Here is a 23,227-nt window from a genome sequence, read left to right on the forward strand (position 1 = left end):
CAAGGAACTACTGTTTTTAGACAAGTTGTTTGGCAGTTTGTGACTAAGCAGTCACCTTCAGTGTGGTGTAATTTTCACTTCCAAGAGCTGAAAATATTCCTCCCATGTATTCAAATCACTGCAAACTCACTCTGAAGTCAATTACGAACCTCATTCCTCATTAACGGCACAGCCACACATTAGTTCACTCTCTTGGGTGGAAAGACATAAAGTAGGGGCACAAGCAAATAAACATAGAACAAGATTCACTGTACATAATTGTGTGTTTCAAAGCAGCTACACATGTGGCATATTAATGAACCAGGCCATCCTAATGATGAACATTTCCACTTGATGACTTCATAGGCTGGTAAGGAACACATAATCGCCAATTCCTCAGTCATAGGGAACAGAGAAGACTTGAATACCACATTAGTCCAAAGTCAATGCTAACACACTAACTCAATCTTAACAAATAGATATTTTGGCCTGGATATTTATGCAATGATCATATAAACGCAAGAAAAAGCCCAGTGTGTGTGTGTGTGTGTGTGGTGGAGGTGTATTTAACCAAGCAAAGTATTTGAGACATATCTGGCCATCACCTATTCCTGAATCTCACTCTATTTCTGAGTCTAGGCAAAGAATGGGTGACACTCAGGGTTGAGGTAGTAAAGAATAAACACACTCTCAAGGTTCTAAAAATTTAAGTGTTTTAAAAATTTAATTATGATAAAATGGTTCTGAATCAAAATAATATGTAGCCTAGCCAAACACATTCCTTCACTTTTCTTCTATGGTTTCAAAGAAATGTGGTCATCTATTTTTTGAAAATTCCCTGAGATGGGGAACTCATTACCTTACAATGATCCCCTTCCAATATTATAAAAAATATTATCACAACTACTAACATTTATATGATTTATTGAGCCATTACTAGGTCTCAGGTACTGAACTAAAAGCTTTATAAGTATTATTTCATTTATTCTTCACAATAACTCTCTAAGTACTGCTATTATCCCCATTTTATAATGAGACTAAAGCTTAGAAAGTGAAGACATTTTGAGACGAAGGGGTAATCTTCCATATCTGATCACCCTCATCACTCATATAGCTCTAATTTTGTTTCCTGGGAACTTCCAGAACAAGCCTGCTCCCTTTTCAAGACAAATGATAATTACTATGGTCATTTTGTGGAAGCATGGGACCTGGAAGAACCCCGGATGAGAGGTCCAGGTAGACTTGGGCTTCCATACCTTGCTCCACTTCTGTGCGTTAATCTGGTCAAATCACTTAACATCTCTAAAACTTAAATTTCATGCATACAAAATGAGGATGCTAAATCCTGCCTCACAGTTCTGCTATGAGAATTAAATTAGTAACTCTATGTAAAGTGTTTTGAACACTGCCATATTTATAACAGATATGTACAATAATACTAAGCTCACTTTTTTGTCTAGGTTCCTTCAACTCCTCTTACAGAATGATTCTCCTCCACCCTTTCCTTAATAGGTCATTAGGTATCAACAATGTTTTTCCAATATCTTGACTGCAATTCCTTTATTTTGGATGACTTCCAATATATGTTTCCCCTTCTTAAAGCACAACTACCAGAACAAAACAGAACAGAGAACTCTAGGTGTAGTGCTATCTGTTTGCACTAGAATAGAACCATCTGATCCACATAATCTAAACAGCTTTTTCCTTTAAAAGTTATCTCTTCTACTGACTTCCCATAGGGCCAGAATATTGGGTGACCATATCCTGACACACACTGGGAGACTCAAGGGATGAACAAACCAGTATCTCAATTCATATGTACTTTTAAAGTTAACCAATAACTATCCATCAATAATGCTACCTGCATGGCAATTTGGATGAAGGCCAAATCTGTGTGATCAGAGCTGCTTTGTTATAAAATTCATATCGGAGCATTCACAAGGTATTCAGTGCTATGGGAAATCACTGTAATTATACCATGAGGCAACTCCATTAAACAGCACTGATCAAGTCAAAGATGGAAGAAGCCAGAGCCCCTTATCAGGGCTCCACGGGGGTCTCAAGGAGTTATTAATCTGATGAAAGGAAGATAACACAGAGACACTGATGCAGCTTTCAAGCTTCTGTTAAGGGATCACCTCAAGTTCTTGTTAAAAATATTAATAGTTGGGCTCTACTCCTAGAGAATGTGATTCTAGTTCTAGGGATCATCAGCCCAGATAAGCCAAATGCAGATCACCTATAGGCCACAGCTGGAAAAAAACAAATATCAAATTCAGTGAGCTTGGACACAAATCTAGTCCATCTCTCCACTATGTGCTTAGCAGGGCAAAAAGCCACCAGTGGCCTTGAGAAGGCCCAGATAAAGGAAGGGATGATATTTGCCAAGGGCTTGGATGGGGACTATCAGTATTTATTGCTCTTGCCAGCTGGGCTTTAGACAAGTACTATATTATGCTGACCTTTGCCTATAATGGCGAGTAAGCATCAAGTACAACTATGTTGTAACACAAGTGCAGAATTCATTTTCTTCCTGAAGACCAAACCCATTACTCAGCCACCTCCAATACTCCAACACCATGGACAGCCCAATGCACAAGGCTGGCTGAGAGCTCTCTCTACTAAGGCCAGCCTAAGGTTCATGGAGGAAGGTGAGAAAGGTGAGAGCTGCCTTGGCCATGGTCCTAGGGTGGCCATGGAGCCATTTGACAAGGGCTGCTCTCACCCTGATGGGTCTCCTTTTGATGGTGTTTTCATTTATAACTCAGCCAATGGCCTTGGGTGGAAGCCTACATTTTGATCTGGCTATATAAATATATGCAAAGAAAATCACTGAATTGTACACATGAAATCTGCATTCTTGACTGTATGCTATACCCCAATACATTTATAAATATTAATGCCAAGTGATGATAAGGGTTCAAGAAAATAGGCACCATCATCATCACCTCCTCTCTTGCCTCCCTGTATAACACTCTCATATCTCCAGAAATCAGAGCTAGAAACCCTACTAAAACCCTTTTTTTTTTTTCTTGTCAGATCATGTTCCACCTCCAAAGGAAGTTGAATTCTACTCCTTTGCAAGTCCTGATTTATCTCCCAAAACAGGGGATAATGAAGATCACTGTGGAGAGCTGTTGGAGAAGAGGAATGAGCAAATGCACATAGATTATCCACCCACATGAGGCACTGGAATCGTGCTGTGGAAGGCCTGTTGCCTAGAACTATTAGATAGCTGCCCACTTGACCTGGAGTATTTGCTGCTCTCTACATTCCTGCTGATCCCCAGAAAAATGAGGATCTTCAAGTGTTAATGTCTTCCACTGGGAGTCATGTCCATGGGCCAGGGGTTGGGAGGGGCATATAGTGGACTTCCTGTTCCATTTTCCTAACTGAGAATAGGTCTCATCTATATAATTTATTATACCTTCTTGTCCTACCATGGTACAGCATCTGATATCTCTTCCTTCAAGATCATTTTAGGAATCAGATTAATAACAGCTGTTATTTACTGAGCAATCACAATGTTTCAGATAATCTATTGGCATTTTATACATATTATGACATTCAATCTTTTCAAAATAAGCACCATTTTACAGATGAGAAAAAGAAACTCAGGGAGCTTAACTGATTTTTCTGTTTCACAGCAGCTAAGCAGTAGAACTGAGATTTGAACCCAAACATATGTCATTTCAAAGATACACTCCTTATCAAGATATTACAGCATGTAGAGGAAGAGGGTTCCATTATGCCTTAAGACTGAGGCACTGGGCTTTGTCCTTCTAATGCTGCCCCCCACCATGTTTGCTAAATTGTGTCTGAAATACTTATACACGCCATGGTTATTTCCAACTTTCTTGGACTTCTATGCATTCTCTGCCTTAGTTTTCCTTCACTCAGTCTCCCATTTCTGCTTAGCGATCTAATAAAAGAATCCCACAGAACCATCCATAATTCTGCTTTAATTTAGGCCCCATTCATTTATTCAACACATATTTATTGAACATCCATCATGGACCAGACAATGTGCTTGTCATTAGAGATACTCTTGCTCTCACAGGGATTCCAGTGTAGAGGCAGAAACAGATAAGTCTACATGTAGTTATAAAGTTTTAAGTCTATGACAGGTCAGAATAAGAATTATCAAGAAAGGGCAGTTTTTAATTCATCACGTCATTTTTCATCCTTCCAAACTATCACAAGAGTTTTGCAGTTTTCTTTGGTGATCCCTTGATATTAATATTTCCCTCCTATGTGCTATCTGAAAATCTAACAAATATGGAATTGTAGGCTTCACAATAATCCTATGAGACAGGTATTATTATCATTCTCATTTTATAGATTCAGAGACTGAGTCTCAAAGAGGTAAGTAATTTACTTGGCTACAGAAGATGCAGATAACAGGACAAGCATTTGAATTCATGTTTGTATTATTGTACAGCCTCTCTTAGCCATATTATTTATCATGACCTTGAGCATATTATTTAGCCCCTTAGAAGCTCCATTTCTACATTTATAAAAATAAATGTTCAAAATGTGAATGTCTCTAAAATCTATCATTCTACAGTTAATGAATAATGACTGGTGAGAACAAAAGGAAAGGTCACATGACTTCAATAATGGTTAAAATTTACCCTATTGGTTTTCCAGCTTCATTGTTCATCACTCTTACTCTCCCATCCTCATGTTCTAGCCACATCTAGGTTCTGGTAGTTCTTCCAGTTCCGAGCTCCAGGAGCCTACACTACCAGTGCCTTGCTGCTTCAGTGAATTTTGCTCCTTCTGCCTCCCTCCTCGATGCCCTTGCCATCCCATACTCACGTGTTTTCCTGTCTTGTGTGCACATATGATTTGTTAGGGATGCACTAAAAGTCTTAGGTCAAAAAATCAACTGATTTTTATATATATATAAAATGAAAAATACTGAACTTATTTGCAGTTCAACTGAAAAGCAAGTAAGGGTTGGTTCACTATGGTGAAATAGGAGCAATTACAACATGCTTTAATAGAGTCTGGGTGTTTCAGAAAAAGAAGGTGAATGTTCCACTCTGGACAGAACATACTGAAGAGGCTGGTGCTAAGTTATAAACACTGTATCTTAAAAAATGGAGATAAAATTAAATTATATTGAGATAAGGGTGAAAAAATAGAGTTAGGCTCTCAAAAACATTCAATACATATCCAGTTGGAAAAAATTTAAAAAATAATGGTAGTAATATGGTGTGAGAAGTCAGAAGGCTGGTTATCTCTGGGAGGGCATTCACTGGGAGGGAGTGTAAGGAAGCTGAAGGGGCTTAAAATGTTTTATGGTTTGATCTAGATGAACTCATGTAAAAAGTCCTTAAGCTGCATACTTAATATGTCTTCTATTTTGTATTTATGATAACTTTCAATACATTTAAAAATAATAATGCCAAGCATTTGGACAAGCATTCTGGGAAACAGGTGCCATCACATCCTGGTGGAATATGTAAACCGGAACAATTTTCTGGAGGGCACTTTAGCCACAGATATCAAGCACCTTAATCAGCTTCTTCGACAATGCTTTGAGAATGAGTATAGTGACTACAGTAACTCATTAATTCAAATTAATTGAGTGAAGAGTAAATGTAGGATATAACATGCTTGTAAAGTGCATTTATAGGGAATGAGATATGAGTATTATCCAGGACAGTCAGGAAATTCCAACAAAGCTCATGCAATCCTCTCTGTCATATTTTTTTAATTCACAAAGACTATTTTTGGGGGGTTATTTTTAGTCAGGGATAGCATGATAAGAAACAGTGGGTTCCCTGAAGTAGCTCAGTCTTTCTGTACCCACATTTGAATTCTTTCTTTATTAACAAACCTTATCCTTGCCCATGGAATAAAAGCAGTCTTTCGTTCCATTCAAATAATCCAGGATTCTAAACGATAAGAAACTCTTCCAAGGTCTTTGGATGTTCTTTTTTTTTTGGGGGGGGGTAACATAATTCTGAGTGAGGAGCACAATTAAGGAACATTCAACCAGACAGGGATGCAAGGTGCCAAGCAGTGTGGAGCATCTCTGATGCTCAGCTCTTACCGTCTGCAATGAAGTGCTCCGGCACATGCAGAGTCACCTTCACAGTGAGTGGACAGGACATCTGACTGCCACACACCATGGCCAGGATGCAGGAGCTCACAGCAATCAGTGTCAGGGCCGTCTTGTTCACTGGACTTTTCAGCAAACCTAGTAAAACAAACACACACAAAGACACATCAGTCACGTCAGAAATAGGAATAGCATGGAATCTAGGACTCCTGTTCCTTTTTCAAGCTGGAAAAAGAAACCATATTTTCCAACCTCTGTGCTTGTGATGACACTTCAATGACCCCTTTTTGGGTCTTGGTTTAAAATCTCTGCAAAATCCCTTTTGGTTTCAATGAAAGAAACAAACTTTCTGAAAATTGTGGCATTTCTCCCCTCTCCCCTCTCAATTAGCCTGGTCGTTCTTGATAATAATTAGATGATATTAAACTCTCTGCTCACTTCAGAAGCAGGTGAGAAGATACCATGTTGCTGAATTCACAGGGCCTAGGGAAATGAGCATGGGCTTTGGAGTTTGACAATCCTGAGTTCAAATTTGGGCTTCAGTCCTCATTAACTTATGACCTGTTTCATTCTCCAAGCCTCAGTCTTCTTATGTGTCTGATGAAGATAATAACACACATCACTATTCTGATGATTACGTGACATATGCATAAGGGTTTCACAGACTGTAGGAGGCTGATCCATTCAAATGAATTTCCCAAGCATTTACAGATGACCAACTATGTGAGACACACATGGAGCAGAATAAGAATAGTTTTTGCTGTTCAGGAACTTACAAGTTGGGGGGCAAAGACAGGTTTATCCACAGCTAATTAGAATCCAAGGCAAGTTGTGTTAAGAGCAAGTAGAGAGGACACAGGATGGGGAGGGGAGTTTTGCCTGAGAAAATTAAAGGCAATTTCACGAATGCAGCAGAATGAGTAGATTGGATCTGCATGGCAAAGAGAGTGCTGGACCAGCAAAGAAATTCTATGCACTGCATTCTGAGCCCTACTGAGTTTCATTCTTTAGGATTTGCTGTTCACATCTAATTTCAGGGCTTTGGTTACCATTTTTAGAGCAATGATTCCCAAATTTCTATTACCTACTATGCTCTTATTTTGAGCAAACCTTTATGCCCAAATCTTTTGCACATCTCTCTATGAAAATCCCATGAGCCTGACAAAACAACATGTTCAAAAGCAGACACATTATCTTCTACTTATGGCCTCCTCCTGCTTTTTCTCCTGGGCTCCCCGAAGTATTGGAAGCACCGCCATTTGAACTGGCTAGAAACCTAGATGTATCTTTCAGCCTCCTGTCTTCCTCCTTTACAGCATCGAAACAGCATGCAGTCCTAGGTGCTCCATGTCCTTAGCATTTTCACCTCTTTCTTTCCCCTCATCTCTTCTATCGTCTGTTTGCTTGTGAGATAAGGGAGGTGGGGGCACAGCTCATCTCACTTTGTGATGGAACCCCTTGAGCTGTTATCCAGCATCTGGCCACAGGATGTGGTCCATGCTGATTAGCCTGGCATCTGAGGCCTTCGTGGTGGGTCCCTGTACTCAGACCTCCTGTTACTCTCTCCTACCCAGCCCAGGGGCTGGCAGGGCTGCATTACTACAGAGCTGCCACAGAAAGCGCTCTTTATCATGCTACTATCAGCACAGGACTTACTTCTTTTGCATAGAAATCCACTTGTTTCCTTGTCTCCCATCACTTATTGAGATTAATGGTATATGTAAATTCCTTTCTCTCTGGGAAGATAAATCGCCTATATTCGTTGTCTTTCTTAAAATCTCATTCAGACACTAGAGTCTAGTAATTAAATGATAAACTCCTTGAGGGCAGGCATTGCATCTTTTGCCCAACAATGTATCCTGATGCCTAGCATAGCGTCTGGCACGTGTTAGCATCTCAGCAAATGCATCAGAACTTCCAGAAATGAGAATAACAATATTAGCAACCAGGCACAGGCACTGATCTATCAAAAAGCATGCCAACCACACACAACCAACACTGCCAGACTGGTGGATCCTAATGGGACAAGAGCCCTTGACAGCCCACTTTGGGATTTTTTTTTTGGATAGATACCTATTTCTCTTAATAAACAGTGAGCTGCTTGAAGGAAGGGATCCCATCTTCACCATCTTTATGTCTCTCCTGCCAAGTTCACTGCCTGGAACCTAGAAATTGCTTAAATTAAGAATAGGGGCTTTGTCTTTATTGCCACTCTTAGAACAAGGTATAGCATACGGCAGGAGCGATTCATATATCTGTGGTTGTTATCGTTGGTGAATATTAGTTAAATGGTAGAGCAGTTAAAATAAAAAGATGGCTCTGGTGTCAGGGGATGGAAAATCCCTAAACTTAAAATGACCACATAAAAAAAGGAACACATTTTCTCTCTCATCTGGGAGCCACAAGAAGCTATTTCAGACTCTGATAATATCAATAGTTTCATAACTAAATGGCATAAGCAAGCTAATATCAATGTTTTCTACTAGAAGGGGTATAGACCAGGGGTTGGTGCCTTGCATAGGTCTTTTCTTAAAAAATCAACACATTACTTTCAGCTTAGATGTTTAACAACGCCCGCCCCCTGCCCTGGTTAACAGTTGGCAGCAGTACCAAGTTTCCATTTCAGATTCTACAGAGGCTGTTCTGAGGGAAAGAACATGCAAAAATGAGTCCAGCACAAACAAACTCTTGGGAAGGTGAACTGGGTCTAGAGCATGAGATGTGAAAGGTAGAGGCACCTGGCAGTGGGGAGGTGGATGCCCTGGATGCGTGTGTCCAAGAAGTGCATCTCTCAGACTGGCCCATGCAGCAGCATGAAATGGATGTGACCAAGGCATTCCTTTCACCAATTAAGCAACCACCAGAAATACCACCCAGGCTCCACAGGGCTGAGTTCTGGTCGTGGGAAGAGGGTTGAGGAGCAGGAATAGGAGTGCTCACACTAGCTCCCCGGGTTCGTGCTCGGCTAATTGCATTCCCTACATCACTTAAACCTTCACAGTAGCCCAGGGCCTTGAACAGTCAATGGGGTGGGCAGTAAAGTCACATCTGCTTTTTGACCCTTCATTTTCTCATCTGGAGAATAGGACTAAAATGATGTATCCTACAAGAGTGTCGTTAAACGTTAATGAGAAAACAAATGTCAAATGCCAAGCAGTTTCTGGTGCATGGTAGGCCCTTGGTAAATGGTCTTTTGCAAGCCAGATATTGGTATTTAACTCACAATTGATGGCAGAAACCAGGACGTATTTACCTCTTTGTCCAACGCATTATCAGAACATACTAAGAATTGAATTATTCTTTACAGAAACTGAAGACACAAGGAGTGGATAGGGAGGGAGAGTTTTAAGAAGCAGAAGGGAGTGGAAGAGAGAATGAAAATAAACAGCATCCTGGGGGAGCCATTCACGCAGAAGATGCCTGAAACACCACTGTTGTCTCTGAAGTTCAGGAAAAAGAAAGCACACAGGTCAAGTCTGCACTCAGACCAGATGCCCGTGGAGCAGCCACTAGGGTTTGGGGGTTTCCATGGCAACTGGATTTGGCAGAAAACTTCACAGTGGGACTCAAACAGAGGTGACTTTTTAAGAGTTTCTGGCCTAGGGAACTGATCACGAGCAATAAGCTTGGATGAGGGGCTGTAGATAGTGGCAAGGTAGAAATTATCTATCCCATAATACCCAATCCCTCCTCCCCCAGGCTCCATACTGCCTTGCAGGAAGCAGAGACAGGGAGGAGAACCTCCGTTTATTGGCTACTTACTATGATACAGGCACCATGCCTAACATTTTCATTCATCCAATCATCTACCCAACAAACTTTTATTGATCATCAATTCTTCCCCAACACTGTCCACACTGCTCTAGGCACAGGGAAAGGAATAGTTAACAAAACAGCCAATGTCCTTGAAGCTTACAGTTTAAAGGAGGAGAATTATTTCATTTAGTTCTTACAGCAAACTGCTACTATCTCTGTTTTGCACAGGAACAGAGGGACAAAGCAATAAAACGACTTGTCTAAGGTCACTCAATCTGTATGTGGCAGAGTCAGGATTAGAACTGGTTCTTTCCATTCTCTCCCCCATGTCATACTACCTTCTACTTCACCACAGAATAAGGGTCCAAGGATAGCATCATGTAACTGTGGAAAGACCATGGCGTTTGGAGCCAGACGTGCCTATGTTCAAATTCTGGCTTGGCCACAAAATCTTGTGTGACACTTATCAATTCACCTAAGAAGAAAAATGTCTCCATCTGAAAAAATGGGACAGCTGATGTGAGGACAAAATAAGATAATGCATGTAATTGGTAAAAAAAAAAAAAAACAAAACTCAGTAAATGATAGTTCCAGATCATAATAAGAGCATCCTCCAATGGCCAGGGTCACAGTTATCCCTGGTTCACATCCCAGTTTGCAGTTCCCTCCCCATCACTTGCAAGGGAGTGAGCTGTGCTGTGGGAATAAAATTTCACCAGGGCATATCGATTGCTGGAACTGGAGAAAGTTAATAATCTAATTTTGCTTTCATTTCCCCTCCCTCTTACCCCCAACTCCTCTCATGGCAGCAGAGAATGGCATAAAATGCATTGCTTGAGAAATTCACCCGGAAATAACTCGGCATTGTTGATCCATGCGCTGCCTATAATTTGGGGTTTGATTGATTCTCAGTTTGGAAATGCCAGGTTGAGAGAGGAAAATCAAATTTAAGTTAAATTTGGAATTGAATCAATCACATTTTACAATGAAGAAAATAGATCTAACCCCATCAGACCACTGTGTATGGAAAACTTAAAGCTACTATGCTCCCAATGATTCCTTCCTCCTGGTATCCTCAGGGGACAAGAGACTAGGTCGTAAACTGAGAAGTCATTTCTTTCTTTAAATAGCATATGGAATTGAGGTGAGGGACAGGGATTCTAGGAACCCAGGACATTAGGGTGGAAGAGCCCAAGAGGTAGAAAGGGCACTTAGAACAAAAGAAAGCAGTTGGGTTTAGGTTCTGGACATAGAGATTTAAATCCAAACTCTTCCCTTTAGTAGCTTCTGACTTTTGGCAAGTTACATACACTCTCAGAGCCTCAGTGTTCTAATCTATAAAATGGAAATGATAACCCCTAACTGGTAGACACGCTGTGCGGATTAAATGAGATGACATTTATAACAAGAAGCACACACACTTAGGGATCTATACATGCTCTTGGTATCATCCCTTTCAACTCGATTCCTCAAAACCCCACTGCCCAACACTCGGCATCTACACTGATATCAAGAGGACATGTGGTAATTTGGCTCAAGTGGGAATTCTGGCTTTTACACTCAGCTGCTGGCCCCCATGGACAAGTCACCTTACTTCTCTAAGCCTTAATGCCCTGATCTGGGAATTAACTCATCCAGTAAGAAGTTTTGTAATGTGCATCTACTGTGTGCTGGACCTCATTTTTTGTGCCCTCCTGTTATTTCCAGTGTCTAAAAGCATGTCTGAATATATTACGTGCTCAATAATAATGAATGAATGAATGAATGTTTAAATACTGTCCCCCATTCTACCAAGAGGCGTCAGTGTTGGAATATTGTTATTGGTTCATTTCTAGTCAAATGCATTCATTCATTTTCTTTGGCAAGGATTGGTCCTCGCCCAGCCAGAAACTATACAAAAAGCCCCTGAAAGGCCGCTATTCTCCTACATATCAGGGAGAGCACTACAGATTGGAGGTGTGCCCCATTAACCTCACTGAGCATCTCATGGGACTCCTGCCACACCTGAGCTCCAGCACCTCTGTGTTTCTCCGTGTATTTCTGGAAACTAAAATTGGGACACGCATCTGACAAGTTCAAGTGTCACACTGGAGGCAGGAGGAAAGAAGATTTGAAAGTGGGTCTTCCTCAGAACTCTGGGGAAGGCAGCCCTCTTTCTTTAGCCAGCCTCCAGTCAGGATTCTGCACACACTACTTTAATGTGGCATGTCAATATGGGACATCCTTTTCCCAGTCTTGTCCACCAGGCGCCAAGTCTCTCCTCATCCCTCCACCAACCCCCGCCTCTGCCATGAACTAGTTTCTTGTGTTCTCCGACTCTCTGACCTTGGCGCTCTCAAATCCATAGTATCCTTTAAATCATTTGTAATCCCCCCCAGTCTCCCATTTTTCATAGTGTTTTCCATTGTAAGATCTGTGTGGGTGTTCATCCAGCCTTTGCATACTTCCAGAGACAGCAAACTCAACCCCTACGGAGCAGCGATTCTGCTCTGAGACAATTGTACTACACAGTCCTAGACTCTCACTCTGTAAGCCAGCTTCTGATGTCCACATCAAACAGGGTGCATCCAATACCTCCTCCTCCAGGCAGCTATTTTATTTAGTTAAAGACAGCAGTGTAGTTTCCTTGAGCCTTCTTTCCTCCAAACCAAATATTGCTGGCTTCACTTTATTCCTCTAAAGTAATATTTTGAGTCTCTTGAATATATTTTGTATAGACTTGCTTTTTCTACAACAGCTTTCCTAGCAAAGAATGTCGTCACCATCATCATCATATTTAACATTTGTAAAAAACAGTTATGTGCCAGACAATATAATTAAACATTTTTCATGTAATATCTCACGTACTCTTCACAGAAACTTCATGCCATGCTGCCTACTACCACCCACATTTTACACATGAGGAAACTGAGGCCACCACTTGCTAAAGGCCATGCAGCTCAAAGGCAATGGGGCTGAAATTTTTAGAAAATTGATTTCAGCGTCCAAGTTCTTAATCAGTACCCTCCATAACTTTGCTATCAATATGCTAGATGTGGCCTGAACAGAGAAGGATCAACTCTTTCAATCTGCTTAGACCTCAGCTCGCCCTGTGGACCTGTGGTGACAGATGGGCTCACAGTGGCCTCACTCCCCATCTGTGTTGACCATAGGTCTTCCAAGGAACTGCCTGGCACCACCAGAGGGAACTTCACAAGGAGGGCAGATGGTGAAAGGGGTGAGCTGGATGGCTATTTCTCTTCCTCTCTGCGCCCCAGAAAACAGTTCAGTTGAGCTACCTGGGGCCAATTATGACCCTGCAAGGCCAGTGGGGAACACCTTTGACTAGCTCTGCCCCACGGATAAGCAGAGTGTCTGTAATGCAGGCTTGGAACACCCTGTTGAAGATGAAGGCACTGACAGCAGACAAACAGCTAGCTCTGTAGATTTCTCTGTGGCTGTTGCAGACACCTGTTCCTGGAAGTATGAAGGTAACTTTAAGATGATGACAACAGAGGTGGTGACAATGGTGTTGGTGATGCAGATGGCACAGATGTCATCCTTTTTTCAGGTTCTTTTTTTTTTTTAATTTTACCTTTTATTAAAGTGTAGCTGATTTACAATGTGAGTTTCAGGTATACAGCAAAGCAATTCAGCTATACATATGTATATTTTTCAGATTCCTTTCTATTATAGGTTGTTACAAGAAGCTGAATATAGCTCCCTGTGCTATATAGTAGGACCTTGTTTTTTATCTTCTTTATTCAGTCATCTGTCAATGGACATTTAGGCAGTTCCTGCTAGTTTACAAATTACTCACAAATATCTCATTCACTTTTCACCATCCTCTGTAGTGGGTACTGCTATTATCTCCAGGATACACATAAGAAATCAGAGGCTTAATGGCGAACTCATGTTTCAGCACCAGGGGAATAACTGGTCCCGGGAACCATATCTCCTAACTCACAGCCTGGTGCCCTTTCCATGACACTGGATCCAGGTCTCACTGGCGAGGAGTGAAGATAGGATTAGAATCTATGCCCCAATTTCCGGATCCACTGATCACACTATTGTATCCAAAGGCCCCAAAGAGCCAGTGCAGTATTTCCCACAAAACAAAATGTATCTTGAAAAGCAAAAAAAAAAATCTTCAAAAAATTCTGAGAATGCTACATTCCACATTCACCTCTTAAAGTGCTCGGGTACATATCTAGTATTACAATCTCTGAAAAGGCCTGCACTAAATCCCCTTTAGCAGAATTTCACTTGATCTTTTCCAGAAGTATTGATATATTGCAGAACTCTTATTCTACAGAACAAAGCAGGGAAAACAATGAGCTAGTTTAAAAATTTATACAGAGGTTGGTGTTATCAGTATCAGCTGTTCCTAATAATTAACTGTTGCTCTTATGCCAGCATTGTGTTAAAGATTTCATGTACTCTGCCTACTTAAACTTCTCAACAGCCTTGCAAGGTAGAAATTACTACCTCTACCTATAAATGGGAAACCAAGACGCACCCACTGGGAAGTGATAGAGGATAGTTTCATAGTCACTCTTGTAGGACTCCAATGTCTTCCGGTTCCCAAGTGTTAGAAGAAAGCATAGTCTTGCATTAAACTTAAGAGATACGTGCACCCCATGTTCACAGCAACATTATTTACCATGGCAGAGACATGGAAACAACCTAAGTGTCCATGCACAGATAAATGGATAAAGAAGTTTGTGAAATACACACACACACACGTACACACCCCCACACACAGAATATTATTTAGCCATTAAAAATGAGGAAATTCTGCCACTTGTGACAACATGGATGGACTGGACCCTGAGAGCATAATGCTAAGTGAAATAAGTCAGAGAAAGATAAATACTGTGAGATCTCACTTATCCACAGAATTAAAAAAAAAAAAACCTATAGAAAAAGAGATCAGATTTGTGGTTTACTATGGGTGGTTGGTAGAAGGAGGGGGAATTGGAAGAAGGTGGTCAAAAAGCACAAACTTCCAGTTATAAGAAAAATAAGCACTAGGGATACAATACAGTTAACCTCGCTGTATGATATATATGAAAGTACTGAAGGGGACTCCTAAGAGTGCTCATCGCATAGAAAACACATTCTTCTTTTTTTGCTTTTGCTTTTTATTGTATCTATCTGAGGTGATGGATGCTAACTAAACTTATTGTGGTAATCATTTTACAAAATATGTTAACTCAAACCATTATGTTTTACACCTTAAACTTATACCATGATGTACGTTAATTATATCTCAATTAAAACTGCAGAAAAAATTTAAAGGAAAATGGATTTGAGTCACAGGAAAATCTATGCAAGGAAGGAAAAGAGGCAGGTACAGCAGGCCAGTTTAGAAGGTTAAATACTATTCAACTGGAGTTTAACCGGCTGATGGAATGCATAAGGGGAAAGAAAAAGATGCTGTACTCAATAGATGAAATTGCAGCGTGCAAATGAGAAACCATGGAGATGATTCAAAAGAGATAAAGTTCTACAAAGGCTCAGACATACATGGGAAGGAAGGAGGAAGAGAAGGTCACACTTGAATTTCAGATTCATAGGTGATCATCAGCTGGTACTGACTTATAAAACTAAAAATAAATAATAATAAGGCACTGGCACTTGATCCCTGGGTTCACCCTCTTAGACTGTGGGCTGTTGGCTGCATCACCACCATCAGCCCACATCACTGATGGAAAGGGGAGTGGCAAAGAAGAGTGGGGACCAAGTAGTGGATGCAAAAGGACAGAGCAAAAAGCAGCTACAAGTTTCCATGGCTACCAAGGAAAATCAGAGCCAATCACGTCCCATCTTCATCAAAGGTGCATTTCTAGCTGCTTTTTGCTCAGAGCTTGCCAAAAAGGGCACTGTTCCATTCTCCTACGAGATGTCACTGGACTTGGGTTCAACGTCTGTGAAAGCAGGAGAAGAGAAATGCTATTTATTGTATTTAATATTGGATAGGTCTGCTGTGGTGCCTTTTACCACAAGAAACTCTTTTATGCCACACATCTACTGTCAACTCTAGGCAACACTGCTGTTATTTGACATTGGAGGAAATGGAAACTGAGAGATTTTAATGGACTTGCCCAAAGGTTCAGAACTAGCAAGGGGCAGAGATGGAATAAGAACCAAGACCAACTGACCTGCAAACTCAGTGTTTCCTCCATTGCATCACATGGCCTCTAAAGGAAGGAGGCTTCCTCAGTCTCCCTGTCCCTTCCCCCTCACCTCTTTCTCCTGATTCTCAGACTGTATCTGAGAAATCATAAGAAATAAGGCTTGGCCTGATGTTCCACACACTCTCTGCTGCACTTAGATTTCCCTGTCCCCTCCCTTGTAACAGGCTGCATGCTTTCCCCACACCTACGTGTTGTCCTTCCTACCTTCCTCGACAAGTCAAAGGTAGAACAACTTCTCAAGAGAAGAGAATTCCCATCTCTTGGAAGTCTGCCCTAATCACTGCAACTCACAGGAACACTGTATTCCTCTTAACTCCTGCCACATGCATCATCTGTTCCAATTTGAGTCACGGGATCACAGAATCATAGAAGACTAAACGGGCTTTGACCCTAACGTACCATACGATACGGGTGGTTTCCTACAATGTCATCCAACCATGGTCATCCAACCTGCGTTTGCACATCATCTAAACTGGGGGCTTGTTAGCTCAAAAGAAAACTCACTTAACTGCTGTTGCTGCTGATAATCTTTTCTTTTAAAGCACTTACTTTGTGTGATATGTTATGCCAAATATTTTACAGATATTACTTTATTCAATCTATCATAAAGTTTTGTTAGCTCCTCATTTTACAAATAAGGAAACTGAGTCCAGCCCAAGCCTGGAAGGCTATTGAGCCCCAAAGCCAGAATTCAAATCCAGATCTAGATCCCAAAGCTGTTAACAAGTGTACTGTGTAGTCCTCCTTCACTGTTAGCCTGCAGGCTGAGGACTAGGTTGATCTGAAACAAAAATCTACTCCTAGAGTGGTAACCTGATGAACATGGTCCTGTCCTCAAGACTTCCACAGACCAGTCTCCATCCCTCCTCTCCAAGGCAGCCCTTTAGTTCTGAAGTTGGAAAAGAGGTTCCCTATTCTTTTGTTCCAAAAACATATTCTGTCATTAGACTCCCATATGCAGGAAACAATCATGTAGCAAAGAAGAAGCTGGAGGAATAGCTTTACATCAGTTAGTCTAATCCAGGAGGCTAAAGGTTAGAAGGACAACAGCCTTGCCCAAAGTCACATTGCCCAGAGCCAGACCTAGAACCCATCTGTCCCAGCTCCCACAATGATGTTTCTCCGTTCTCCACTTGGGATAGTTGTTGTCTTTTCCTAAGTTAATCGATATCTCCTGGAACAAAATTAGTCCATCTTACACCTCTCTTGTTCCCTGTGGCACTGGACACGGTAGCCCATGTATGACTGTATGTTAGGTGGGCTCACCTAGTATAATTTGGTCAATGTCAACACACAATCAAAATGAACCATACCCAAATATCTCCACAAAACAACCTCAACAGATTGGTGCAAAGTCTAAAGCATGGTAGAGTCAAGTAATGGTAGGAACGCGGACTTTGGAGTTAGAGAAACTTGCTTCATTGTTTTCTGGTTAACCTTCAGCAAGTCACAGTATCCTAATCAATAAAATGTAAATGACATCTCCTCGACAGGGTTATTAGAAAGATTAAATAGGAAAATATATATTGCATAGTACATGCTTGATGCATAATATCTTTTATCATCATCATTATCATCATCATCATCATCATCATCATTCAAAAGAAGACCAATAAATGCAGAGACTGACCTTTGAATCTAGAAAACTATCTGTATAAATTTAGAATGGGTCAGAAGTGAAAGAAAGACCAGGTGGCTGGAAGGATAGTGAGTTTCCACTAAGAGTAGGTTCAAACACACACACAGTGCCTACTACGTGCTAAGCCTCTGCTGGGCCCTTTGTGCCCATCATTCAGTTTGCTCTTCATAACAACCTTTGGCTCCCCAGTTTACGGAGCAGGAAAGTGGAGCTCAGGGAGAAGGAATGGTTTGCCCAAGGCCATATGCCTAGTAAGCTGCAGAGCAGGTAATGTAAGTCAGGTCTGTGACAGTCTAAATAAGATACAGACAAGTGGCCCATTATCTGAAGAGAGTCACCAGGGCTGGACTGGAGACCATGTCAGGGCAGGACACCAGATGAAGGTTATGGGACATTCAGCCTTGAAACAAGGAAGACTCAGGCAGAGGGGCCTCTTGACGGGAATGTTGTGGAAGACATACAAATGTAGAAAAAGGGAAAGGAAACATATTTTGCACAAGCAACTACCGTGAACCAATGCTCGGTGCTTGACTTGACTTTTTTTCACTGAGTCCTAAAGACAACCCTCTGATTAAGTACCATGATCTCCATTTTATAAAGGAGGAAAATGAAGCTCTTGTCCCAAGCTGCACGGTCAGAGGCAGAGCTGGGATTCAGCCTAGGTCTACTTGACCCCAGCAACATCTTTGCTTTTCATACCAGGGCCTGTTTACCATCAGGTTCTCTTGCAGGTCTAAGAGCCTAGAAGAAGCTTTGGCCTGAGGAGAGGATTCTCAAACCAAGGGTCTTGCTCAGCACCTGAAACCTCACTCCTATAAAGGAAGGCACCAGGGTCCCCTAGGGGACAGAGGATGCTGCCATTTCCTGGGTGCGGGAGTTTGGCTGCTAAGCACCTGGGAACGTGATTAACATAAACACACCAGTCTCTAGCTCTTTAAATACAGGGGCATTTCCCACCCTGGTTTTCCAATCCATTGCCTCCTCTTCAGACCACTAACATTTCAGCAAAAGCACGTTGCATTGTGTTTAAATAGTCATTCGGAGATAGACAACTCTGCCTTTAGACCTTTGAGGAGGGAATATAAAAGAGGATAAAAGAAGAAGAAAAAAAAAAAAAGACAGGAGAAAATCTTCCTGTAAAGCACTTCTGCCCAAACACATTTCCATACAGAGGCCTCTACCCATTTCAGGCTGACATTCTGGGCGCAAACCTTTCAAACCCGCTGGCTGAAATACGACACGTCCAAAAGAACAACAGTAGTCCTAGCCCAAGGGCCACGCTAGACCCACATTCTGCCTCATCCTTTAGTGTCAAGGATATGCCTGGGGGGCTGTGCAAAGAGCTCTGTTCTGGAGTCAAGAGACCAAACCTGAGTACTGGGTCTGCCGTTACTCACTGTGCAACCTTCAGAAAATCCCTCCCCCCTCTGCACTTCTGTCTCCCCGCCTATAACAGGAGGAAACGCATTCATTCAACAAATATTTATCGAGAGTCTGTTCTCCACTGAGCTCTTTGCTGTGAGCTGGGGATTCAGAGAATCAGAGCTTTCAAGGGTCTCAAGGCCCAGCAGGGTAACGGGTCCCTAAACAGAGAAAGCAATGCAAGGGGATCACCACGGCGGCAGAGGTCAGTGCAGAGGAGGGGACCCTAATCCAGGCTGGGAGGTCAGAGAACCATGCCTGAGAGTTGAGGCTTGTCATGTGAGAGAGTTAGCCAAGTAGAAAAACAGGACATGTTGTCCAGGAGAATGGAAAAGCAAGGATGAACAGGGCATTGCACATAAACTGGAGATGTGGGAGCAACAGGTACCTGTAGCATAATGCAGGCAGAAACGGACAGGGAGGTAGGTAGAGAACAGCACAGAAAGGAAGTCATGGTCCACTGCCAGGAGAGTGGGCTTTGACCGAGAAGATGTCTCCAATCCTTTCAGGCCAGCCCTCCCAGCACCATACAAACCTGAAACACATACCCATTCATTCACTTTGTCAACAAAGATGTGCTCGGTGTCTACCAGTGCCTGATGCTGTGTTGGGTGCTGGGGATGCGACAGGGCCTTCATCATCCCAAGGGGTGGGATCCAAAGACCTTGTGACAAAGGATGAGATCTACAACTGTACCTCTGGAGTGGAGGACAAGGAGAGGCCCTGGGTTAGAGCACAAACCTTATTCTACAAAGACACAGTGTAATACCAGCAGAGGGTGTTCACACAGAGGAGGCTGAAAAACACCCTGGATAGAATCTAAAAACCTGAAGCTTGGTGATAAACCATTCTTCAAGTCTATGGACACAAACAAGCACGAGTCACCTGAAATGAAAGAAAGATCTGGTCTGGAGAAAAGAAAAGAGGGCAGGGGACCAAGGTAGGCAGCTTCTAGAGTGGCTCCCGATGGCCCTCGCCTCCTGTCATTCACACCCTGGTGTACGTCTCTCCCCGACAGACTTGCTGCCATCAAATGAAATGTCACCTCCAAGAGTGGGGTACAGAAGACTGACTTCCTCTTTCCTTACATTCTCTGGCTCTTTCTTGCTCTGGTAAGCCAGATGCCACATCGTGAACTGCCCTGTAGAGTGGCCCATGTGACAAGGAACTGAGGGTTGCCTCTGGCTAACAGCCCTCATGGAACAGACTCCTGCACTGACCTCATGAGGAGCCTGGGAAGCAGATCATTCCCCAGTGGAGCCTTGAGAGGAGACCACCGCCCTGTTGACCACGTCACTGTAATCTTGTGAGACACCCTGAGCTGGAGGACCAGTTATGTGGTGTCCAGATCCCTGACTCAAAGAAGAAATGTTTGTTGAGGTAATAAATGTTGGTTATGATAATAAATAAGGTGATGCCTGTTTGCTGTTTTAACCTGCTCCTGCTGGGATAATTTATTACACATGATCAGATAACTAATTCTGGGATCCACCTGAATGAATGACAGAGAGAGGCTGAGACTGAATGAATGACAGAGAGAGGCTGAGAAGTCCTTCTCCCTAGCACCCCTCAGGGCCCTTCAAGTTTAGAAGTGACCTCCCTTCATTGAAAAGAGGTTCCCTGAGCACTTGGTGTGTACGCCGCCCTGGACAAGTCAGAGGACTCACCAAGGAGCCAGACACAGCCCAGATCTGGAGGGACATAGGTAAGCGAGAAGGTTGGGGGAAGATATAATTACACGGTACCTGGAAAACTGCTTGGTTGCTTTACTGAACACTTCACAACCTGGTAAGAGCCAAGAAGAAGGAGCCAATAAAGTCTGCTTGACAAAATCAGGGCTGGCTTCACAGTGAAGGAAGAAGTTCCTTCTGTCTCTATAAAGGCATCTCTCTCTCTGTGTCTCTCTCTATCTGTCTCTTTCTCCCTCCCTATGTTCACACATTGATCCCAGAAGCTGGTGAAATGGAAGGCTTGTAAGCTTTGCAATCAGACAAATTAAGCTTGAAAACCCAACTCAATAATTTCTCAACACTGAACTTAGGAAGTCAATAAAACAGAATAGTTAAGAACATAGCCCTTAAGTTCCCCCAGAGCTGGAATCAAGCACCAGCACCGCCCATTACTAGCTGAAGTTGCTGGTATATATAATCTGGTCTTTCTAAGTTTCACTGCCCCATTTATAAAACAGGAAGAATTAAAACGCATGCTTCATAAGATAACTTGAGCTCAAGCGAGAAGTTTCCAGCACAGTGGCTGATAATGAGAAAGGCTCGATGATTGTTAGCGAGTAACGCTGGGGAAGTTACTTAACTTCTTGATGTCTCTTGATGCATGGGAAGTTCTCGGCACGTTGTTCAGTGTTTACGCTGTTCTTAGCTGCTCTACCTATAAATACCATCAGCGGTGGCCCTGGACCTAGTGATTTGTCATGGTTCCTCCTAGATTAAGGGCTGGCTGGCAATGATGCATTCAAGACATACATCCTTGTGTATTTATTAAAATGCTCCCTACCCCACCCCTAGGGGCACTTAGTTCCTTGTGCTGGATGGAAGGACACAGATTTTTCTGCAGCAGGAGCTGTGCAGAGGCATCAGTCAGGTAGAGGTGGCAGGGACACGGCAGCAGCAGTTCCCTAAGTAACTGTAACTCAGGTGCGACACACACCTGGAGCTTCCGGCGGGTACTGTTAGATTTATGGGACAGCAGTGATAGTAATGACATTAGTGCTTATTTATTTATAAAATGCCCACATCTGAACATCCTAAAGAGCTAAAATAGAAGCCCTACTCAATGTTACAGAAATCTATGTACATGTGGAGGGGGGGTGAATCTATATATGAGTGTATGAGAACAGCGATGAGGATGTAGGCATGCTTAGAGCAGAAGTAACAGCAGCCCTGGGAATCATAACTGTGAATTTCTTCTTCCACTTCAATCGTCAACCAGGGCCAGCGCTACCAATGCTGCTTTCCCCTTGGTTTTCTGGTAGTCAGCAGGTCAAAGAATGAAAAATACCATTGCAAAAGTCAGCAGAGTCCAAATTCCCAGATTCACCAGTTTCTGGTGACATGATGCTCATTTCTGTTTTGCAGTATCTGGTTCCTCAAATGATATAATGGGCATAATGCCTTGGTTGGTCCAACTCAAAGTCTAGTGTGGGAGACACAGACTCCCTCCCTGCTTCTCTCCCTTCCTTCTTATTTTAAACTACAAAGGACAGGATATATCCAAAGTTCACTGTTTTTTACAGACTAATCCCCCACTGGCTACTTGCAGTTATTTAGCAAAATCCTATAACTAGGGAGAGAAGGAGGTAGAACCTGCCATTCCCACCAGGTGATTCCACCTTCCTCAAGGGCATGGACCCTGCCTTATACTCTGCACCACATGACCTGGAACTGAGTAGTAGTTAAATTAATATTTGGTTCATGAATAAATGGATAAGTGAATGAACAGAAGATTCTGCAACCAATGACTTGTTTTAGAAGCAGCAGCCTTCATGAGAACCTTCCACAGGGGGAAATAAAATTTAGGCATTACCTCTTTGGTGAAGAGAATGAGGTGAGAATGAGTTTCAGCTGAAGTATCACTTTGCCTCCCAATAAAAGTAATAATAGCTACATGGGTAAGCACTTAACTCTGTGCTGAGTCCTGGGTGAAGGGCTTTACATGGAGTTACCTCATTTACTCCTTATAACACTCCATGATGGAGTCAGTGGTACTACAGCCATTCTATAAAGGAAAAAAATAAGTCTGTAAATGCAATTGCCTACCTAAGATCACAGAGCTAATAAAACTGAAACAGAAGATGGCCGACCCCACAGAACAGCCACCAAAACTCTCTGCCACATTGCCTTCTAGGTGACAGCCTTCTGACCCATCAAAGGAGACTTTCCAAGACCAACATAGTTACCCTTCCAGCACCGCTAGGCACAAGGAGCCAAGACAGAAACAGATGTGGCCCCCACTCCCCTGAATTTTTCAATCTGGTGGGGGTGGGAATTTATAGATGTGAATATATCATTCACACTCTGATTCATGGTAGAGTGGAGAACAGGGTGGGATGAAGGACCTCATTTAGAAAGGGAGAGTTAAGTCCAGTCCTAATGGTGGGAAGGAAGGGTGTTTTAAGCAGCAGGTCAGATTTTCCAGGGTATCATGAAAGGGAAAAAGTGATGA

The 23,227-nt window shown here is 42.3% G+C and overlaps 1 protein-coding gene across 7 annotated transcripts in view; it reads right to left on the reverse strand.

The window, feature by feature from the left end:
* ASTN2 (astrotactin 2) overlaps nucleotides 1-23,227 on the reverse strand; it is an 849,846-nt gene that overhangs the window by 516,973 nt on the left and 309,646 nt on the right. For all 7 annotated transcript variants that reach the window (XR_010382793.1, XR_010382792.1, XR_010382791.1 and 4 more), the window contains one exon: nucleotides 6,044-6,190. Coding sequence is in view for 4 of the 7 variants with exons in the window: in XM_064490458.1 (XP_064346528.1) it covers nucleotides 6,044-6,190 (147 nt within the window). In the remaining 3 variants the exon portion in view is untranslated. The remainder of the gene's footprint in view (nucleotides 1-6,043; nucleotides 6,191-23,227) is intronic.

This window comes from Camelus dromedarius, chromosome 10, assembly GCF_036321535.1.
Source record: "Camelus dromedarius isolate mCamDro1 chromosome 10, mCamDro1.pat, whole genome shotgun sequence".
NCBI classification, from domain to species: Eukaryota; Metazoa; Chordata; class Mammalia; order Artiodactyla; family Camelidae; genus Camelus; species Camelus dromedarius.